Genomic DNA, 19073 nt, shown 5'->3' on the forward strand with positions numbered 1-19073 from the left:
TGTAATCTGACCCTGATAATCAGGATACTTTTGGTCGGTCCCAAGGTGCCATTAATACACAGGTTTCACTGTAAAGATTATAAGCACCCATGTTACATTATAATCTCCAATCGATAAGTACCACCCAGAGAATGGGTCTGCAAGGATGAAACTGGCTTCAAATTACTCTCCAGATAATAACAAATGTTTCAGCTCTGGTGCAAACCTGAGTGACAGAATGTATGCAAGGTTGAAATCAATCACAATCATGATATGCAGTGGTTCTACATCACATAGACTCCTCGGGATCATCAGAGTGTACCTCTGTTTGCAATGTCAAATACGTACGGCAATACGGCCTTAAGATTACTCTCCTGTTCAGTACACCAACTTGCACCTCAAGTTCTGATACATATAGCAGACACAACGTAACTCACACAATAAACTATTCCATACATAAATCGTAAATGAGAATACTACACAGTACAGAGTTCAGTTACGTCGCCTTCTTCTTCAGCTGATACCACGTCATAAAGAAGGGAAGCGAAAATGCGCTACCAAACGCTAATAACATTTGTACAGCGAGTAGTCCAGGACTGTCTGACATCGGAAGGCTCTGTGGAGAACAAAATCTTATTATACTGGGGCGCGTTATATAGAAATTACGCTTTACACTCGTACCTTTCCAGGTCCATTGTCCACGTGCAATCTTCTAAATAGAAACGGTCTCCTGACTCGTGATACAGCGACAACTCCACGCGACAGCATCTCAGCTCAGTCCAATCTTTCTAGAACCTTTTTTGTTCGGTTACCGGTGAGAATGAATATTTTACTGGCCTGTCGCTGTAGAATTTTAAAGTTTACTTTGCGGACTGAGGTAAAACTCGGCGTAAAATTTGCAAGGGCCTCTTTTTAATATTTTTATCTCTTTATAGTTACTGCACAGAATGGCGGCCAAGTTACCTACTGAAACAGGTAAGGTAGTATTCTAAATAATGCACACGTTTTTGAGCCCATCCAAGCCTGTACATTAATAATAGCACACAGCAAATACTGTACTAACAATAGTATCCAGCTTGTATTGTTACTGCTATACTGCCTGTTTAACTGCAGGAGCAAGTACTTAAAATTAAGTTGCCTTGATTATTTGTTATCACCTAAACAGCCTGGATTACTTAATTTGTTTTGCACATGTGCTGTCTAAAAAATGCTTGCCTATTGATATTTCCTTAGCTTTTAGCTATAGGGCACTTGATTGCCTCTTGGTTGTCAGTATGCTATTTCTACTTAAACAATGTGCATTGTTTCTTTTGGGTATTACAATAGACATTACTTGAGGTGCTCTATTAGAATATTTTAAATTTGTTTAGACTTCACAAGTTTGATACTAATAGCATGATCTCTAAATCCCATAGTGCAAGTCCTATAAAAACCATGCTCTGAGGCAATAAAAAACATGAAAATTACAAATTTGTAATATTGGGAATGCATGGACATTTCAATGGATAGCAACAGTCGTACTGAATTAGAGGGAAGCATATAAGTAATGCGCTTGTTTCTATTAACTAATGCTATTATGTTTCTTGTTTACAAGTGGTTATCAAAGTACATGAAGTCTAGACTTCAAAACACAAGTTTTTATGAAATTTAGTACCCTTAGGCAGCACCCTCACTTCACTCAGGCACCACAACACAGGCCTTCTGGTTACTAAATTCCGTAGAACCTTGTGTTTCAACTATCTTAATTGGAGAGTGTTAAACTGATATGGGACAAAGTACATGAGTACATATGTGTAATTGAGAGCCTAATACTTAAGTACCCAGCCCTTCTAACTTCCAAGGCTTTCATGTGTGTATGTGTCGGAAGTGTACTTAAGCACTGTATGTGTTTTCCAGTGCGTAACCCCATGACTGTTTATCAGGAGTGCATCAAATCCTATGGACAAAGGAGCATGTAACTCAGTAAAAAATGAAAGGTTGCCATGTACTGTAAAAGTAACTTATAAGATTCCTTATTAGGATATATGGAGGCGCATGCTTGAGTACATGACGTTACCGGCACAATAAAGTGAAGTTATGAAATTGAAGTTAAATAGCATGACGGAATAATGGTAGCACAGGCATATGGTAGGAAAGCCTTTCTACATAACTTGTTAGTAACACGAAATTACTCGGACCAGTGGACTATTCCAAGTTATTCCTTCAACACACAACAGCCTTCCTGTCAAAGCAGCTTTGCTTCCTTCACACAAAACAGTGGAGTAGCTGGCCATTCTGTGGATCTCTGTTGCACACAAGAATGATGTAACTAATGATAGCATATCACTAGCACAAGATGCCATGTTTGAATTTTGCTCGTAATGTTAGTGACCCTTGTCCATAGGATTTGATGTGCTCCTAAATATTTATATAAGGGTATTGGAGTAGATATGTCAGTCAAGTAGATTACCATGAAAAACATTATAATATGTTTTGTTCTTGGGCATACATTCATTTTTTAAATTGATGCTTATACACTAATTTGTTATATTTATCTGAGTGTTGGGTGTAAGGATGACTGCTCTATTAGGTTGTCTTGATCTTGCTGTTTGAAGCAAGTGGTCCCTGGTGGAGCTATTGCACTTGATCAATTAGCTCTTGTCACAAAGTATAAGTGCTCCTTTCCTGGTAGTGTACTGTAAGTGTATTAAATTTTTTTGGGTGAAATTTGCATAGTTGGTGAAAAAACAAGCTTGCAAGTGTATTAAATGTCATGGGTAAATTTTTTTTGTGATGTAATCTTGACAAGTAGAATTTGTGGGTTCAGAGTTATAACTTGCTCACCTCAATGCTTGCACTGCAACTGTCAGGCTGGGAATGATGTGAATTTGTGGTACGATGAGGTGGGTGGTACAAGAAAACAAAGCATGCAATAAAAATTGGTAAAATTATCAATACTTTACCAATTACATGGCTATGATTACATTCCACATATTATTTCTTACAATCAACCAGCATACTACTAAGGGTGTAATAAAATTACACACTGACGCTATATGTGTTCAACAGAATAAGTTATGCTTTAGATTACTGGTTTTCTAAATATGGTTGGTGTTATCAGCCATTACAGGAATGCTACAAATCACTGACATTTATACGGGTGGTACTTGACAATGTAATGTCAAGGAAGGTGTTGAACACTCCATTGAAAGCCAAGAAAACATAATGGACAGGGAATTGTGCAGACAATGACCCAACAGACAAATCGTAGAACAAGATCTACTAGGATTGGAGAAGTAGGGGGAAACCTGCTCCCCCACTTTGAAGAGTGGAGGCCTCACTTTTTCTAATGTTTAGTAGCTAAAGTACAGTAACTATTGTACCTCTTTTAAACATTAGTTAACTTATACAAGAATGGAACACTACATATGTGAATCAGTATTGGGAGTGCAAGAGATCAAAATACTCTAATAGAGCAGTCACCTAACTACTCTAATAGAGCATTCAGTTTGAGAATATAAATTTGTTCTTTTATTTAATCTGTCTCCATTAACAGATGCATCTATACATAATCAAGAGCATGAGTCCATTTGAAATGTCTTCATTCAGCATCATAATGATAGTCATTGCCATGATTCACATGTACTACTAAAAACGCTCTCAGAGTCAATCTCAAAGTATTCAAATTTCTTGTAGAGGCATGCCCCAGACCCCCCAGTATTGACATGCTTTTGCACACAAGTGTGTTTCACATGCTAAGGTACAGTTAACACATTTTAAACACTTCCTAAATGACATGACTTCCTTTCCTCTGGAATACTGTTCTCTGCCCCTGACAAATACATGTACCACACAGATTGGGACAAGTAAGCATAGCACACTGCAAGACTTCCTTACTTGCAAATGAAGAAGAGTTAGAAAGCAAGCATTGCAGTGGCTTGATATTGACAATCACAGTGTCAGACAATCGAGAAGAAGAGCTTGAAATTAGGTGATGGACGGTCTCATATCCATTCTGTGTGGGTTTTCCCCCTTCTGCTCTCCTTTTACACACACACATACCATATTTCCCTCATATAAAAGCCCAGGCTATTTCCTTCCCAGCATTTTTTGACCCGAATAGAGCCTTTATTTGAGACTGGGAATTTATTCAGAGTGATGTCCAGCATTCTAATTGAATTTGAATCATGGTAGAACACCACTGTTGTTAGAATAAGCATAAAGAGCCTTACTACAGTGTGTTGACTATATAAACAGCTATATGATATGCAGACTTGCGCAGACTACTCATGTGATTACCTGTAGCACTTTCACACATCAGAGGGCTCTAAATTTAATGTTGATAAGTTTGAAGAAACAGCAGCAAGGGAAAGAATTCAAGCCACTTTCAGTACACTCCACATTTACAGCCTGGGCCTCTATTTGAGACCAGGCATTTGTTTTTCAAACTGAATTGAAACATGTGCTTATTTGAATGCAGTCTTTATACGAAGAAATATGATACGCACACACAGCACACACACACTGTTTCAGAAACAAGGGGGAGGGACAAGATTTAGTCATTATACACAATCTAATGCAATCAAATTAGCCAACCATCAATTACGAGAAATAATGTACTGCCTTCATCATCTTTTATGCCTTATAGCTAGTATTAAATCATTCACATCTAAACATGTTAGTTTCATGATACAGCTAGCCTTTAAGCTGACTACCTGCATGATCACTTGCTTTACTGCCTGTGTGGTTAGTGAAAAGGCATTTAGGTTAAAATACAAATACAGTAAAATCACATGTATCAAAGCAACACACCTTTACAAAGAAGGACATTTCAGAACATATGGACAAACTATTCAGACATCAACTTAGGCCTGTCCTTAATGTTGTTAGCATCTGTCTAGTCATCATATTATATTGAAATTGAATGGCATCGTCACAGATCATTAATGAATGGTTTCAATGGCCCCACATATCCTGGTGCACTGTTTCCCCTGCTAAATGAATATGATTATAATGGTCTGTATGTTACGAAATTCTTTTAATATTAATTTATGGGAAAATTTGCTATACCAGACCATTTTGACATGCAGAAGTTTCCGTGAATTGGGAGTACCATTATAGCTGCAGACAGTTGATCTACATGTAGAAAAATTCCTAATTGACACAGGACAAGCAATTACACAATGAAAATTTCATTTTAAAATATATTGCAGGTATTTTGTGTAATCTAAATTTGTTTGCTAACAGTAAAACCGTACAGTTCCATGGATATGTATGATGCTATCCTAACTATTGTAGTGTAGTCAGCTGTTGTACATGGTAGATCAGTCAAAAGTATTTGGTGGCAGTAGTCGTAAGCCCAACAGTTTTCTGTCAGTGCGTATAACATCTGATGAAATTAAGAGAAACATAGCGTTGGTACAGAAAGAGATGGTCCAACAGATGCCACAAATGGAAGAGCTGCTTCAAGACATCAGCATGCTTCATATTACCCTGATGGTGCTTAAACTGAAATCAGATGATGATATTGAAAAGTACGTTTAATCTTATTTAGGTACAATAACGCTTACTAATTGGGAAATGGAAGTGGTTTATGTCATTGTTTGTGTACAAAATCACCAGTGTTATTCCATAGCTATTGGTGTTTCACCTTACTGCATTGGTACAGACAATTCATACAAACTTCATTTAAACTACTTCACTACAAGTTTGTATTACACACATTACACACCAGTGAAGTTGTTTGTGTATACTGTCATAACCTTGTCAGCCATAAGCACTGGTCGAACTCATGGGCTTCCATATTTTCCACCTGTGAGTATTCCAACTAATTTGTATGGCTCCTGACCACGATTAACATGTACCGTCCAATTTATCCAGTAGACCTGCCCTTGCTTTGTAGTTGATGAATCACACGTGCACCCACTTTCATTTTCAATCCCGGTAAGTGTTATTGTGTCTGGTTTAATTAGTATGTTTATGTTTGAAGAACTACCCCTGTAAATCTTATTGTGATGTGATCATGCCCCCAATTTGTGCCATATGACTAGGATGATTAAGGAGTGGTCATTACTTAATGTGATCAATATTGATTGTGCTCAGTGCAGTAACACAATTATAATTGTGTTGACACGTGCATGTTTTAATTTTAGGTGGTGGGTAAATAAAATAGATACCGTGATTCCCAGCTCAGCTTAGCATTGGTAGCTTTAAGACATCATGTTCAGAGAATAAGCACACATACAATATATATGTCCACTGTGAGAAGCACTACCATTTCATCGTTGTATGTGATGTAATTTTACGTAGCTGTGTTAAAAATAAATTATGTATGTAACCATTGTGTGTGTGCATGTGTGTGGTATAGATATTACGGCTTATAGTCAGAGAGACTGAGGAAAATGTGTGGCTGATGCTCGACATGAAATAATAAATTATATTAAATCTGTAAAAGTGCCAATACTTTGAAATTTAACCTGTCATGGGTGTTTGTTTTTAGTACAATTTATATGACTCGGACGACTAAGGAGTGGTCGTTACTTAATGTGATCAATATTGATTGTGCTCAGTGCAGTAACACAATTATAATTGTGTTGACACATGCATGTTTTAATTTTATATGATGGGTAAATAATAGGTACCGTAAGCTCAGCTTAGCATTGGTAGCTTTAAGACGTACACCATGTTCAAAGAATAAACACAGTATATACATCCAATGTGAGAAGTACTACCATTACATTATCATATCTGATGCAATTTTACTGTGAACTAGCACAGCTGTGTTAAAGATAAATTGTATATGTAAACATTGTGTGTATGCATGTGTGTGGTATAAATATTATGGCTTATAGTCAAAGAGACTGAGGAAATGGTCTGAAAATGTGTGGCCAATGCTCGGCATGAAATAATAAAATTGTATTAAATCTGTAAAAGTGCCAATACTTTGATATTTAACCTGTTGTGGGTGTTTGTTTTTAGTACAATTTCTCTTCTATACTATTCATTACATGTTGTGTAAGTGCGTAGGTGTTTACTACCCAACTAGCTCGCCCACCTTTTGTCATTTAAAATATTCATTTAAAAAAAAAGAAAAAAAGTCAAGCTAATGTACTAGAGATGTACTGGGTTGATTTTTTGGTGATATTCCAAGACTGATGTAAAACAATATTATCAAGCCAGTGAATAAAGTTGATCCAGCATACTCCTTTCCTCTAACGATTTGCTTAGTGATACAATACAAACAAGAGTTGGATATAGTGATTAACGCTTGGAAACAATGTCTGATGTTTAACAGCAATAGAACATTAAGTCAGAAGTGCCTGTAGATACTGTTGTACATGAACCATTTTCTAAGAGCATAATTTAACCTCACTAAGCGACCACCTCTTTAGTAAGACCATTCCATTATTGTGGCCACTCCTAGTAAATCATTAACAACACCACCAAGCATATTTTCATCCTATGTACAGGTGCACCTGCATTGTGTATATATATATAGAAGTCCATAAGTCAGTTTTTTTACTCCCATGTAGCACAAAAATTCAATTGGTTTCTTTTTTTTTTTTTTCCTTTTTTTTTAAGTTGACAATTTATTTTAACCATCCCTATTAAACCGCTACCACATGAGTGCTCAGAAAGTACGGATGACAGACATCATACCCACCTAACTATGCATTCATATGACGTGACAGTTCGAGGACACATGATCAATAATATTCTCTGAAAGTTATCTGAATACTTGTATTAGGTGTGGACCTGGTAGTCCATTACTAGGAACACTTTAGGGACATGATCACAAGGTGTGTGTGGTGTCTGAAGCCTTCAGTGGTTATGTCATGAGTCACTTCCTATTGGCTATTTCCCATTGTTAGGAATCTAGCATTAAAATAAAAATACACTAGACATGGATAAAGAATATCTTTTGTGATTGTATTGCTGTAAGGGTTTCAGGAAGAACCACATTTAAAGGAGGGGGCAAGGACCCCCTGCTGAAAGCAACCTTGGTCTAAAGTTGCAGTAAAAATATGACAGATTGTTTTTAACATATCTTTTTTTAGTTTAAAATTTATAACTCCATGTTAAGGCTTTTAATACTCACAGCCACAGTACATTACTCACATATCCTACTGTTCTACTTCATACTACAATAACATTTTTAGTTGTATAGAATTGATCCCCCTATTGGTTGTACATGTACCTAGTGGCAACTCTGGTATACACCTACCGTAGAGTCGGGTTGTTAAGCGCATGTGTCTATTAAACACGTAGTATTTGTTAAGCACTTACACATTTCTTGTGATTAACCACAGCTGATTAGCACACATAGCCAAATACGAGGCTCAGCACGCAACAAAGCTAAAGAAAAGCTGGAAGTACTGGAAAATTAACGTCTCCTTGCCTCCATTGAGGTACTTCTGGATTGCAATATTCTTGTTCATCATGAAGGATTTCACCCAGAAATGGAGTCACATACCCATATACACAGGCGACGAACTACTCTGTTACAACGTAGTGATTCTATATTAAACACACCATAATTATTACTTAGTCGGATGTGCCTAACAGATAGTATTATTTTACAAACGTTTCTTCGAAAATTATAAGCACATGCCCTTAACAGCCCGACTCTATGGTATAACCGTTTGTATGGGTTTCTATTGGAGTAGTTCTGTTGTTGAACTATTGAACAAGTCCGTAGTAACATTAGAGTGTATTGTCACTGCACTTAATTGTGGTTGCTGCTGACTATTGACAAGACCCTATCAAATATATACATAACACAAGTACTGACCCATCTTGTACTGTCCTATCTGATCATCTATTTAATTTTTTTCACAATGCATATAATCAACTTTAATGTATATTGCTGAGCAATGCATGTAGTGTTCAAATTAAAAGTTTGTTGGTTCCCTGTAGGGCTAAAAAAGCCACTGCTTTGGCTTACAAGAGATTGATTGCTGACTTGGCTGATCCGTTACCTCTCAAGTTTGACAAGATAGGAACGTTCTCACATGGAAAGTGTAACCAGACCACTTATGTTGTCTATGCCAAGTTAACTGACGATGGTCACAAGCAGAGGTTTTTAAAGCTGATAGGTGTGGTGATTATTGTATTAGAATTTTGATATTTTTATATGCTGTTTCAGACACTGTTGTGGCAACATTTGAGGAGCATGGCTTATACTCTACAGACAATCGTCCACCTAATCCTCACCTGACTATAGCAAAACTCAGTAAATACGTCCCGAGTGTGCGCTCCATTCAACCCTACCTTTATCGGAACTACATCAACCTCACATTTGGCACTGAGATTGTACAAGGAATAGAGTTGCTAGCTATGTCTGATTTGGCTGAGTCTGAAGATGGATATTATAAAGTCTTTGCAAGATACCCATGACTCCATTGAAATTTGGGTGTATCCATTCACTGGACTGGATTACTGGACTGGACTACTGGACTCACATAAAATTTTCTCGAACACATTTTTTCAACCACAAACACCTTTTTCAACCACTAATTACATAGAGTACACATGGGGCTACTGAGGCTCTCATTGTCATATTAAAAATAATAAATTTAAAATAAAAAAAGGCATGCACATACAGCCTATTTTTTTTATTAAGGCTTTATTAAGTATGTTTGAAAAAGTGCTGTAGTTTTGGTGGTCTATTTAATGGTATGACTTTGGTTTTATTCTTGTTACACAGCTCACTACATTTTTTTTGCAAATATGTGTAACCTTACCTTCCTGTTTGAAAGTGCACGCATTGGGAAGCTTAATATGTACCACTGCACACTTGTTGCTATTTACAAGCATCATAAACCAAAGAGCCAGCAAAGCTGAAGTGAATGCGCAGGCCATAGGTGATTTTTATGTTACAGTAACATAATGTAATTGCATGGTGTAAAACGTATATACATGTGTGATGTGTTATTTTACAACAGATCGAATGTTAGAGAAGACAGACAGATGCATTAGTAGTGTTAACAGTGCACAGTGCTTGAAACATTACTAGCAGTAGGCAAATTATTTTTGATAGCAAACTGCACTAAAGTGTTAGTGCAGTTTTTGTGATTAATGTACAAGTTTTATGTCTCGTGGTGAATGGTGTCAGTTTCTAAAACACTTTTTAGTTAAGTTTAGTGATAAAAACATAAGAAAACAAATAAAATCTGAGTCCAGTAGTCCAGTCCAGTGAATGGATACACCCTTGAAATTTGATATATTCGTCTACTTAACTCATATCCCTTTTGTATATATTTTATATTTCTTTTATGTGGTTTGTTATAAACATATTTTTTAAGTGTATATGAAGTATTTTATAACATACTATACATTAGCCATGGATTAACTGTAATATGTTTAGTGACTGCAAGCTGTCAACACAGTTTAAATCTAATAATTTTAAAGTGCTACATGGTTTGCTTAAAGTGTATATGAGATGGAATAGGGATTTGGTTGCTAAGAATTAAATTGCTTATTTTAATATTACTTATCCTTTAATGTGTATTTTGTTAAGTTAAGGAATGTTTTTATGAGTTGTTATGTAGTAACCATGACAATGGTTACACCAAACTACCTACTCTCATACAATGTGATGATGTACGTTGACCTCATGTTATGTAACTAGTTATGTCAAACTGTCCAAGATTGTAGTTCAACACTGCATACCTAAGCTAGCTAAATAACACTACAAGCAGACATGTTATGTTATTCATAGGTAGCTGTGATGGTATGGTATCCATGGGAATTCCTCATGGGGTATTTCTGGTGAAGAGGCCAAAACTAAGCAGTACAGCCGATGGTGATATCAGATCCACTCAAGGTAATTCACCATCTTTAGTCTAAAGAAATGTGTTGCAATAGCATACCTACAGTTGTGTGGTGTCAGGGCTTGGAAATATAAGGTAGCTAAATTATTAAATCATCCGTTCTTTGTAGCCTTATCCCATATAGTCTTACCACAGGCCACTATTTGGCTTGAGCCATTATCATTTTGGTGACACTGTGTTGCTTCCTACTACACATTTTGTTATCTGGTGGGAAACACTTGATCCAATTACACACAAATTGTCATATAAAGCTACACGACTAATATTACATTATACACTTGTGAAACAGAACCCATTGTTGTCCCATTGACTTATATTTGTCTTCTTTCGTGTTCCCTGAATTTGAGTAGGTGATGAAAGCTTCAATGGAGCAACATTAAAGGAGCCCCAGCAAGTTTTTGCTTCTTCCAGTGGGAGTTTGCCTTTGGTGAAGGCACAAGACGATGTAACTGAAGAATCTGCTGAAATAGACAAAAGCCATACTAATGAACCAAACGCTACACTGCTAGAACACTCCAGTAAAGTTGAAACAGAGGATGCTCCTGTGTCAACTCTCAATGATAATACACAGACATTGTCTATTGATCACAAAGATAGTTCAGATTCCAGCATTGATAATGTACAGACTTGTGAATTGAACATTTCCACCTCTCAGGATGTAACAGTGGATGATAATGAAACCATGACGGTGGATGAAGATAATGAAATCCACGATGAAGATGTTCACTCTTCAGATGAAGATACTAGTAATCCGTTTAGTAATCTTTTGCTTTTCTCAGACAGTGAAAACGACAATCCAGTTACTTCAAAAGCAGCCAAAAGAAAAGAACATAAAATTAAATCTAAGCAAAAGCCAAAGAAGCCAGAGAGAAGGATACCAGACTCTTTTGTTGCTGTGCGGTTCTCTTCACCAGAAATTAAAGCTAAACTTCAGCTAGCACAGCAAAGTATGGTAGAATCGGATAAGAAACTCAAGCCAACATTAATATCACTAGTAAAGCTGCACATCACGTTACTTACACTGCAACTGAGCAATGAGACTCTAATTGACAAGTACGTACCTATCATGGCTTGAAGTAACTTGAATCTTATTTCTTTGTCATAAGGCTTGAGGTATATATAAACCTGATATCACTTAGAACAGTACTAGTTCTTATGTAAGCACATATTTTACTGTAGCTTGCTTTCTTTGTAGTTCTGAGAACTAATATTATAATTCTTTTTATGTATTTAGGGCAAAAGATTGCCTTCGTGTTTCCTGTGGCAAAATCAGGGAGGAAATAAGCCAGCAGGAAATTGTGCTAACTGTCAGAAGTTTACAGTCGTTTGGAAACAGAGTTGTGTTTGCTGCAATTGAAGATGGTCCTGCCAAAGAAGTGCTTGCCAACATAGCAGGTAATTGAGCACAATAAAATGTGCGACTGTTACATTACTCTTTAAATTGTATTAAGGTGATAGCTTACTAACAAATCTTTTTTGCCACTTCAACTGAAATCATATTACATGTCTGTATCAGTTTACACACTATGGTCTGTGCGTTGTATATTTGTATTGGTTTTGACATGTAACAATTAGAATGCCACACTGAAAGTAACTTTTCTAGTTTCCAATTGATGGTTTAATGGCATAGTTTCCTTTGTTTATCAACAATGTGTGTAGGAATTGTCCGAGAAACATTTGCTGCTAATGACCTAGTTGGTACGGATAACAAGAAGTTTACACCCCACCTGACCATTGCCAAAACAACCAAAACATCTGGAAGGAAGAGGGTAAAAAAGATTGAGCCAGCATCTTATGAGAAACACAAGGATGAGGTGTTTGGTACTCAATATGTCAACTCACTTGAGTTGCTGTCTATGACTCTTCCACCAGACAAACAAGGATATTATCACTGCTTTAGTAGAGAATCATTTACTTCTAGCAACCCTCTACAAAGTGATGGCAGTATAGAAATTGCTTCAGATGAAACTAACATTGTGTCTGATAGTTCAGAACTTCTTGATGACAGAAACATTTCTCCAGCTAAGAGTGATACAGTTGAAACTACTATATCTGACTGCAAGGAGTCTAGCTCCTCTAGCAATACTGTGTCAGATAGCACTGAAAATGGTTTGCATACCAATCAAGTTTCAGATGAAAAGGATACAGGTATGGTTGAAACAATAACTGACCATTCTACTGGTAAAGCAGACAGAACCAAAAATAGCAAAGGTATTATTTCAGATACAAGCCATGCAGGTGATGGTGATTCCATAAAGATGGCATCTGTGCCATTCTCTGCGGTAAGGTTCACACCCAGAATATTAACAGTGAGAAAAGAAGCTACTAAAAACACAGAGGATACAGCAGACACCAGGTTAACTACTGATGACCAAACAAGTAGAGAAGACAACACAGAAGAGACAGAACACAAGTGATGCAATTATTATTTGTAAACAGTTCTATGAAGTTGTGTATACCCTACAAATAAAATAAAATTTAACCACAAAATACTATAAAATTAATTAGAATATGTAGAACACATCAAATGATAGGCAGTTAAGTGGAATTCTCTGTTTGTGTCAGTAACGTAGTGGCAGATAATAGTGGTGTTCTGCTGTTGATGCTACCAGCCTGGTCTTGTTTCTTGTAGTTCCAATAACGTATACAACTATACACCGTACCCAGGAACAATATAATAGTCAGTAATCCTGAATAGATCAGAGAAAATGGGATACAATTGTAACAAGGTTTTCTTACCAAATACTCCAACAGCAACTATTAGACCAATGTGTATATCACGGATAGGATCAAGGAGATCTTTTTTAAACTCATCTGCTTTAGAAGGTGTGATCACAGACTCCTGATAAAATACATGCGTGATTGTAATATTGTGTAAGACATCAACTTTACAATGTGGATTCAATGGCACACCTTAGACAATACAATTTACAGTAATTGGGCTTATCCTCTTCAAATATCTATAGCAGGGTTTGAATGTACATATACAATCCACCCTTATAGTAGTGCCATGACTGTTACTATATAAAGTAATAAATAACTTAATAGGGATTCATTCTTTGAACATTTCTACTAGTATAATTCCGAGTACAACAAATCTCTCAACCTTTGATATGGTACAGAATTTCTGTATAATGTTTGTATAATAATAATATTTGGACCATGGTATAATAGTTTCACCACATTCAGTGAGTGTATGTCTGCAGTCCTCATCAAAATATTGAACGGCAAGTTGCTAGGGTCAACAGAGAAGTGCTGACAAGTACAAGTATTATTAATTCAAAATTTATCGTCCATGAAATGGCATCATATTAATCGATATGTCAACACTTAATTATGTGCTTGAACTTTTGATATTATATTGCGTGGATGTACCGACTAACCTCTGTGGCAATAAACCAAGGGAACATGGTGGACTTGCGAATATTCTTCAACTGCCTAATGGATGACGACACCAGTAAGACAGTTTGCATTTAAAATGGGGGGACTAACTTGACATTTGTATCCCTATTAAGTTGTACGTTGAACTGGAGTCGCTTGGCAGCATGTAAAACGGCACCAGTCATCTACAACAAGGATAATATCGTGAATTACAGATGGTGCCAATAGCAGTTAACTCACTGGCTCGACTTCAAGGAAAGCCTCGTGAATACTTCTGTTAGGCTTCATGCCAATTACACCATCAAGATAGCTCTGATCGGCACCAAGAAAGTGTGGTAAACTGACAAACACCGGTAAATCTGATGACAAGAGTACACAACAAATAACATTATATGCTTTGTCAACTCACTTTGCGGAAACACAGCTGTCAAATTGAGAACCCCTGGCTTGCCAAAAGCACTGTAGCCATAATTGGGAGGGTAGGCGCTAGCATTATAGAACTCATAATCTGCCACAATATAATGGAAGAGATCAATCCCTTCCACAGTTGCATCACGAGAACGTACAAAGGCTCCAGACCTACGACATAATCACACACGCTAAGCGATCCATACAAATTGAGATTCAATAAGTAAAACACACCATGTGTACAAGCATGTAGTATGACAAGGAGTAACAAAATTGTTAGTAGAGCATGTAAGTATTTTCCCACCACTGTTCAACTGAATTTGATTCCAACTTAGAGCCTCTCTGGCGTAGCAACTAGCTAAACAAAATAGCTTAAAACTAGCTTCGCTACACCTGGTTGATACTCGGACATCTGTGAAAGGCTAGTATCCCATATGTTGAAGAGCTTGAAAGGAAAGGAATGCTCAGAGTGAACTGTCATTTAATAACAAGCGTCTCGCAGAATGGAAGCATCAAAAGGGCTTACAGCGTTTTCTCTAACACAAATATGTCAGAAATGGCTGCCAAACACATCTTGTAGAGATTCTTATACTACTAAAGGAAGTCACTTGATTTCCACCAAACATATGACAGACCCAAACAAAACCAACCAACAAGGTCCTGCCACAGCAGCTCTGTGCTGCCAACAAACCTAAAAAAGGGCATAAACCTAATTTGTAAAGGGCTTAAATCGTTTCCACCAATTAAACAAGATAGGTTGTTCAACTAATGGATGCCTCACATTACCGTGCATGGGCAGGTATGAATAACGACAGCAAACAGTATATAATGATTACAACAAGGTACTTAGACAATACGAAAATGTGTCTGTGTGCTACAACTACATAGATAGATGTGCTCATTGCTACTAAAAGGAAATGGCCATCAATTAGTGGCTTCTGTTTTTGGTGGTACTTTATTCAATTAATGACATACCATAGTCGCCCACAGCCATGTCACACACTTACCTGAACAGTTCTGTTACAAATGCTCTCAGTACGTCATCATGTTTAACGTTTGGATGAAACATATATCCACCAGTACCATCTAGCTTACGAGCAGCACTACTGTTCCACGGGGCTATCTCTCTTAAGCTGTTCCATTGTGTATAGTAGCCAACTAACTTGGGATCATATTTGCCTAAAAGAAACAAGTAAAATGATTTAGTGCACTAACAGACACACACACACATACAGAGACAGCTGTGAGCCGTAGAACAACCAGATGTACTCTGTTTACATCAAAACATGTGTCAAACAGTACGTAGTCAGTTGCAGAAGTGAAGCCATACCTTGAAGAAACCTTATCCTTAACCAAGAAGCCATAGCATCACAAAGACTACCAGTAGACAATGTGGCCAGACCACACATGTAGACATGGGAACCACAATCAATATTTACACAAAACAAAAGCTTAGTTAACAACAAAACTATTTTAGACTTGATTATGGGTTTAAAATACACGTACCTGTTCGAACTGTGCTCCATCCTAAGCTATCGTTGGTGCTATGGTTTGTCTGTTAAAACAAAAACACAAGTTTAAACAACTGTACAGACAGAATGACTGGCCGCAAGAATAGGAATACACAGAACTGTCCTATTAAGAAAACCCTTCCTTTTTGCTCTTGTATACAACAACCAAATTATACTCTTATCAAAGCTCTCACTACAGTGTGTAGCTGGGTGGCGACCAATGTAGCTGATTGCCCTTAACACCAAAACAGAAATTTTATATTAACTGTAAGGCTGTTTTCTCCTCCCATATAATTGGTCTGAACCAAACAACCTTCTACGAACAACAAAATTCTAAGAAGTACCCTTGAAAATAAAATACCTGAGTGGAGAATGCATAGCATATTACCAAGAGTTAATAATAGTGGAGGGAGAGTGTCTAACACTGCATAGGCCTGTAAAAAATGATCCTGAGAAATTCAAAGGGATTCTTTCTGTAAAACTCTGTAATTTGTAGTATTCTCCATAGGTGAAGATTGTTTCAATCATCACATTTCTTTGTTCTCTCAGTGTGCAATCATCACATTACCTTGTTCTGCCTGTGTGAACATTTTACACATCTGAAGGAATCCCTTTGAATTTCTCAGGATCATTTTTTACAGGCCTATGCAGTGTTAGACACTCTCCCTCCACTATTATTAACTCTTGATATTACTGAGACAAGTTATTATGGCATGACAAAAACAATAGCTAACTTCAAGTGAAAACACAGTCATATCTGTTAATTTAAGAGTCTTCAGTAATTCCAACACTGGGTCATTATATCCCCACAATATATCACATGCTCTCTTAGTGTAAAATAATTCTGTATCCTTGTAGTAATATTTGAGTAGAATATCAACAAGTTCCTCTTCACCACGTTCTATCAATGTCTTTTTCATGGACTCAAACTGTAGCAATAGACCCTACAAGATTAACATGTACTATTATTGAGATTTTCAGTGCATCTTCCAACACACCACACTTGGAAGTACAATAAGCTCACATATATGGAGGTGGCTTGCAGTATCACCTTACCAAAAGGGGAACATTAATAGTTGTGATTGAGTGTTTGCAAGGATCACCGAGTTTGCCTGTCTTTTCCTCGTCAAACACATAGTAAGTGTCTAGATTGTAAGACACTCTACTTTCATCTTCATCCCAAGTCACGTTGAACTTGTTCCTGAAATACCTACCAACAAATGAATAAGATCACATACTACCAATTGATAATCATTGGCCATCTTACAAGTACACACAAATATTTGACAAACTGTTATTACAAGACATGATACTGTTGGTAAGATTTAGGGATTAAAAGGTGCTGACATGAGCACAAAGCATCAAGTTTCAGCTCTGTCTGCTGTGGCCACTGGCAAAAATGTGCATCGTCTAAATTATCACCTGGTAACCATGAGCAACTCATATCTTTATGAGTCAATCTACTAGTAAACAGTGATAACTACACATGTACTGTAATATTCACTGAAATAGTAACACATCAAACACTTCAAAGCCACGTGAATATAGTAGCTTCTGTCTCACAAGAACTCTTGGTAACTAGAAAATGGATCCTAATTTGACTTTTATCTTGAAAATTACACCCAGGTGAAACAGTCACAGCAAGTAATAAACCCATAATGCGACAGTCATGCATATGATGGCGTAAACTTTTATTTTCATCGCTAATTTTTTATGCTAATTGTATTAAATACCTTTAAAATGCAGAGACCCCATTGCTCCATTGTTTAACACACATTAATTATACCCTGGTAGACCAGCTACATGCCAGTACCGACTAAAACACAACTGACATATACAGATATGATTTTATTGCGACCATCGAAGCAAAAAAGTACTGAAATTTACACACCTTGAACAGAAAAGGAGAACCACATGAACCAACAATGCCCATCAGTACGTGCTAACAGGAAGGGAATTCATACAAAACATGTGCACATGACTGCACACACACTTTCAGACCATCCGAGCAACGTTTACAGCATTCATGGAGAAAATGGGGGCATGAACTCACAAGAACTCTTAATAAACTGATGAAAATTCTTAATCGTCTATCAAAATACCTCAAATTAACCAAGTAACGTTTATAATATTCATGGAAGAAAAGGGGGGTGACTGTCAAGAGTTCCTGATTATTATAACAATTCCTGATACTTGACATGAATAATTTTGACAATGAATTCTCCATAAATGCCTCAACAACACAAAGTGAAGAAGCCTGATGGAAACTTAACAAAATTCTCAGACTAATGGTAATGCTTGAAAGTTACTCAAAGTATTGCTAGGATAATAGATAATAGTAGCTGGGGCCCTACCAACAGTTCACTTTGAAGCAGAAAGTTATCAAGTCAACAACTTCGTGATTTCCAATATTAATGTTACACATGTATCATATACATGTACAGGGTATTTATTTTAAAACGCAACGAACACTTCACCAGCACACACGTCAGAAATCCCATGCAGTAACTACCTAAGACATCATAACATGATTGCAACACATTTTTGCTGAATTGTCAAGTACACACATGTACAAACACACAACTTGCTTGTAATAGAATGGCCCAATATCTGTGAGGTTTGGTTTTGCACCATTTGAAACTTCCTTTGGATTATTAATATTTAAGAAAGTGAAGGTGGCATACAATGGCACGGGTGGAGTGATCCAATTCTTTGTCTGTGTTGATCCAGGCACAATTGCCACTTGCTACATGTTTCAATTGCAAGTATTCTATATAAAGCACACCAGTAGCTATTCACCTTTTCTACAAATTTTTCTAGTATAAAAGGGAACGTAGCGAACAATCCTCCAAATAATCCGGCTACCACGAGGAATACGATGAACCAACACGAACAGCAACACAATAGCGTCTTCTCCTTCTTGATTGCCATGGTAGGCTTTTAATAAGGATTTATCACATGACAACGTTGCTCCGTAATCCCC

The 19073-nt window shown here is 36.9% G+C and overlaps 3 protein-coding genes and 1 long non-coding RNA gene across 4 annotated transcripts; 2 read left to right on the top strand and 2 right to left on the bottom strand.

Moving 5' to 3' along the window:
• Positions 1 to 356: 356 nt before the first annotated feature.
• LOC136239096 (uncharacterized) lies at positions 357 to 1104 on the bottom strand. The gene is made up of 2 exons (XR_010693349.1): positions 661 to 1104; positions 357 to 595 (listed from the first exon to the last, which is right to left on the bottom strand). It is a non-coding gene; the product is annotated as an uncharacterized lncRNA (long non-coding RNA).
• On the top strand, positions 668 to 13309 carry LOC136239092 (A-kinase anchor protein 7-like). The gene is made up of 6 exons (XM_066029831.1): positions 668 to 856; positions 915 to 954; positions 10679 to 10783; positions 11141 to 11843; positions 12025 to 12185; positions 12450 to 13309. Exons 1-6 carry the CDS (start codon positions 800 to 802, stop codon positions 13205 to 13207), a joined length of 1824 nt encoding a protein of 607 aa, XP_065885903.1. The 5' UTR covers positions 668 to 799; the 3' UTR covers positions 13208 to 13309.
• On the top strand, positions 5364 to 9532 carry LOC136239095 (A-kinase anchor protein 7 isoforms delta and gamma-like). The gene is made up of 4 exons (XM_066029834.1): positions 5364 to 5492; positions 5839 to 5901; positions 8875 to 9053; positions 9104 to 9532. Exons 2-4 carry the CDS (start codon positions 5864 to 5866, stop codon positions 9352 to 9354), a joined length of 468 nt encoding a protein of 155 aa, XP_065885906.1. The 5' UTR covers positions 5364 to 5492; positions 5839 to 5863; the 3' UTR covers positions 9355 to 9532.
• LOC136239093 (lysosome membrane protein 2-like) lies at positions 13268 to 19069 on the bottom strand. Its single transcript, XM_066029832.1, has 12 exons — positions 18890 to 19069; positions 18679 to 18836; positions 17147 to 17300; positions 16825 to 17034; positions 16086 to 16134; positions 15587 to 15758; positions 14581 to 14750; positions 14412 to 14530; positions 14283 to 14356; positions 14174 to 14228; positions 13530 to 13632; positions 13268 to 13480 (listed from the first exon to the last, which is right to left on the bottom strand). Exons 1-12 carry the CDS (start codon positions 19019 to 19021, stop codon positions 13329 to 13331), a joined length of 1548 nt encoding a protein of 515 aa, XP_065885904.1. The 5' UTR covers positions 19022 to 19069; the 3' UTR covers positions 13268 to 13328.
• Positions 19070 to 19073: the final 4 nt, after the last annotated feature.

The sequence above is a fragment of the Dysidea avara genome, chromosome 11 (assembly GCF_963678975.1).
Source record: "Dysidea avara chromosome 11, odDysAvar1.4, whole genome shotgun sequence".
NCBI lineage: Eukaryota > Metazoa > Porifera > Demospongiae > Dictyoceratida > Dysideidae > Dysidea > Dysidea avara.

Excerpts from the sequence above, each read along its gene's own strand:
- LOC136239092 (XM_066029831.1), top strand. The coding sequence starts at position 800 with ATGAATATTTTACTGGCCTGTCGCTGTAGAATTTTAAAGTTTACTTTG. Across the intron at positions 955-10,678 it reads CAAGTTACCTACTGAAACAG|GTAGCTGTGATGGTATGGTA; the intron begins GTAAGGTAGTAT and ends TGTTATTCATAG. Across the intron at positions 12,186-12,449 it reads AGTGCTTGCCAACATAGCAG|GAATTGTCCGAGAAACATTT; the intron begins GTAATTGAGCAC and ends CAATGTGTGTAG.
- LOC136239095 (XM_066029834.1), top strand. The coding sequence starts at position 5,864 with ATGAATCACACGTGCACCCACTTTCATTTTCAATCCCG. Across the intron at positions 5,902-8,874 it reads CACTTTCATTTTCAATCCCG|GGCTAAAAAAGCCACTGCTT; the intron begins GTAAGTGTTATT and ends GGTTCCCTGTAG. Across the intron at positions 9,054-9,103 it reads GAGGTTTTTAAAGCTGATAG|ACACTGTTGTGGCAACATTT; the intron begins GTGTGGTGATTA and ends ATGCTGTTTCAG.
- LOC136239093 (XM_066029832.1), bottom strand. The coding sequence starts at position 19,021 with ATGGCAATCAAGAAGGAGAAGACGCTATTGTGTTGCTGTTCGTGTTGG. Across the intron at positions 18,837-18,889 it reads TAGAAAAATTTGTAGAAAAG|CAAGTGGCAATTGTGCCTGG; the intron begins GTGAATAGCTAC and ends TGAAACATGTAG. Across the intron at positions 14,751-15,586 it reads TTTGTAACAGAACTGTTCAG|GTCTGGAGCCTTTGTACGTT; the intron begins GTAAGTGTGTGA and ends ATTATGTCGTAG.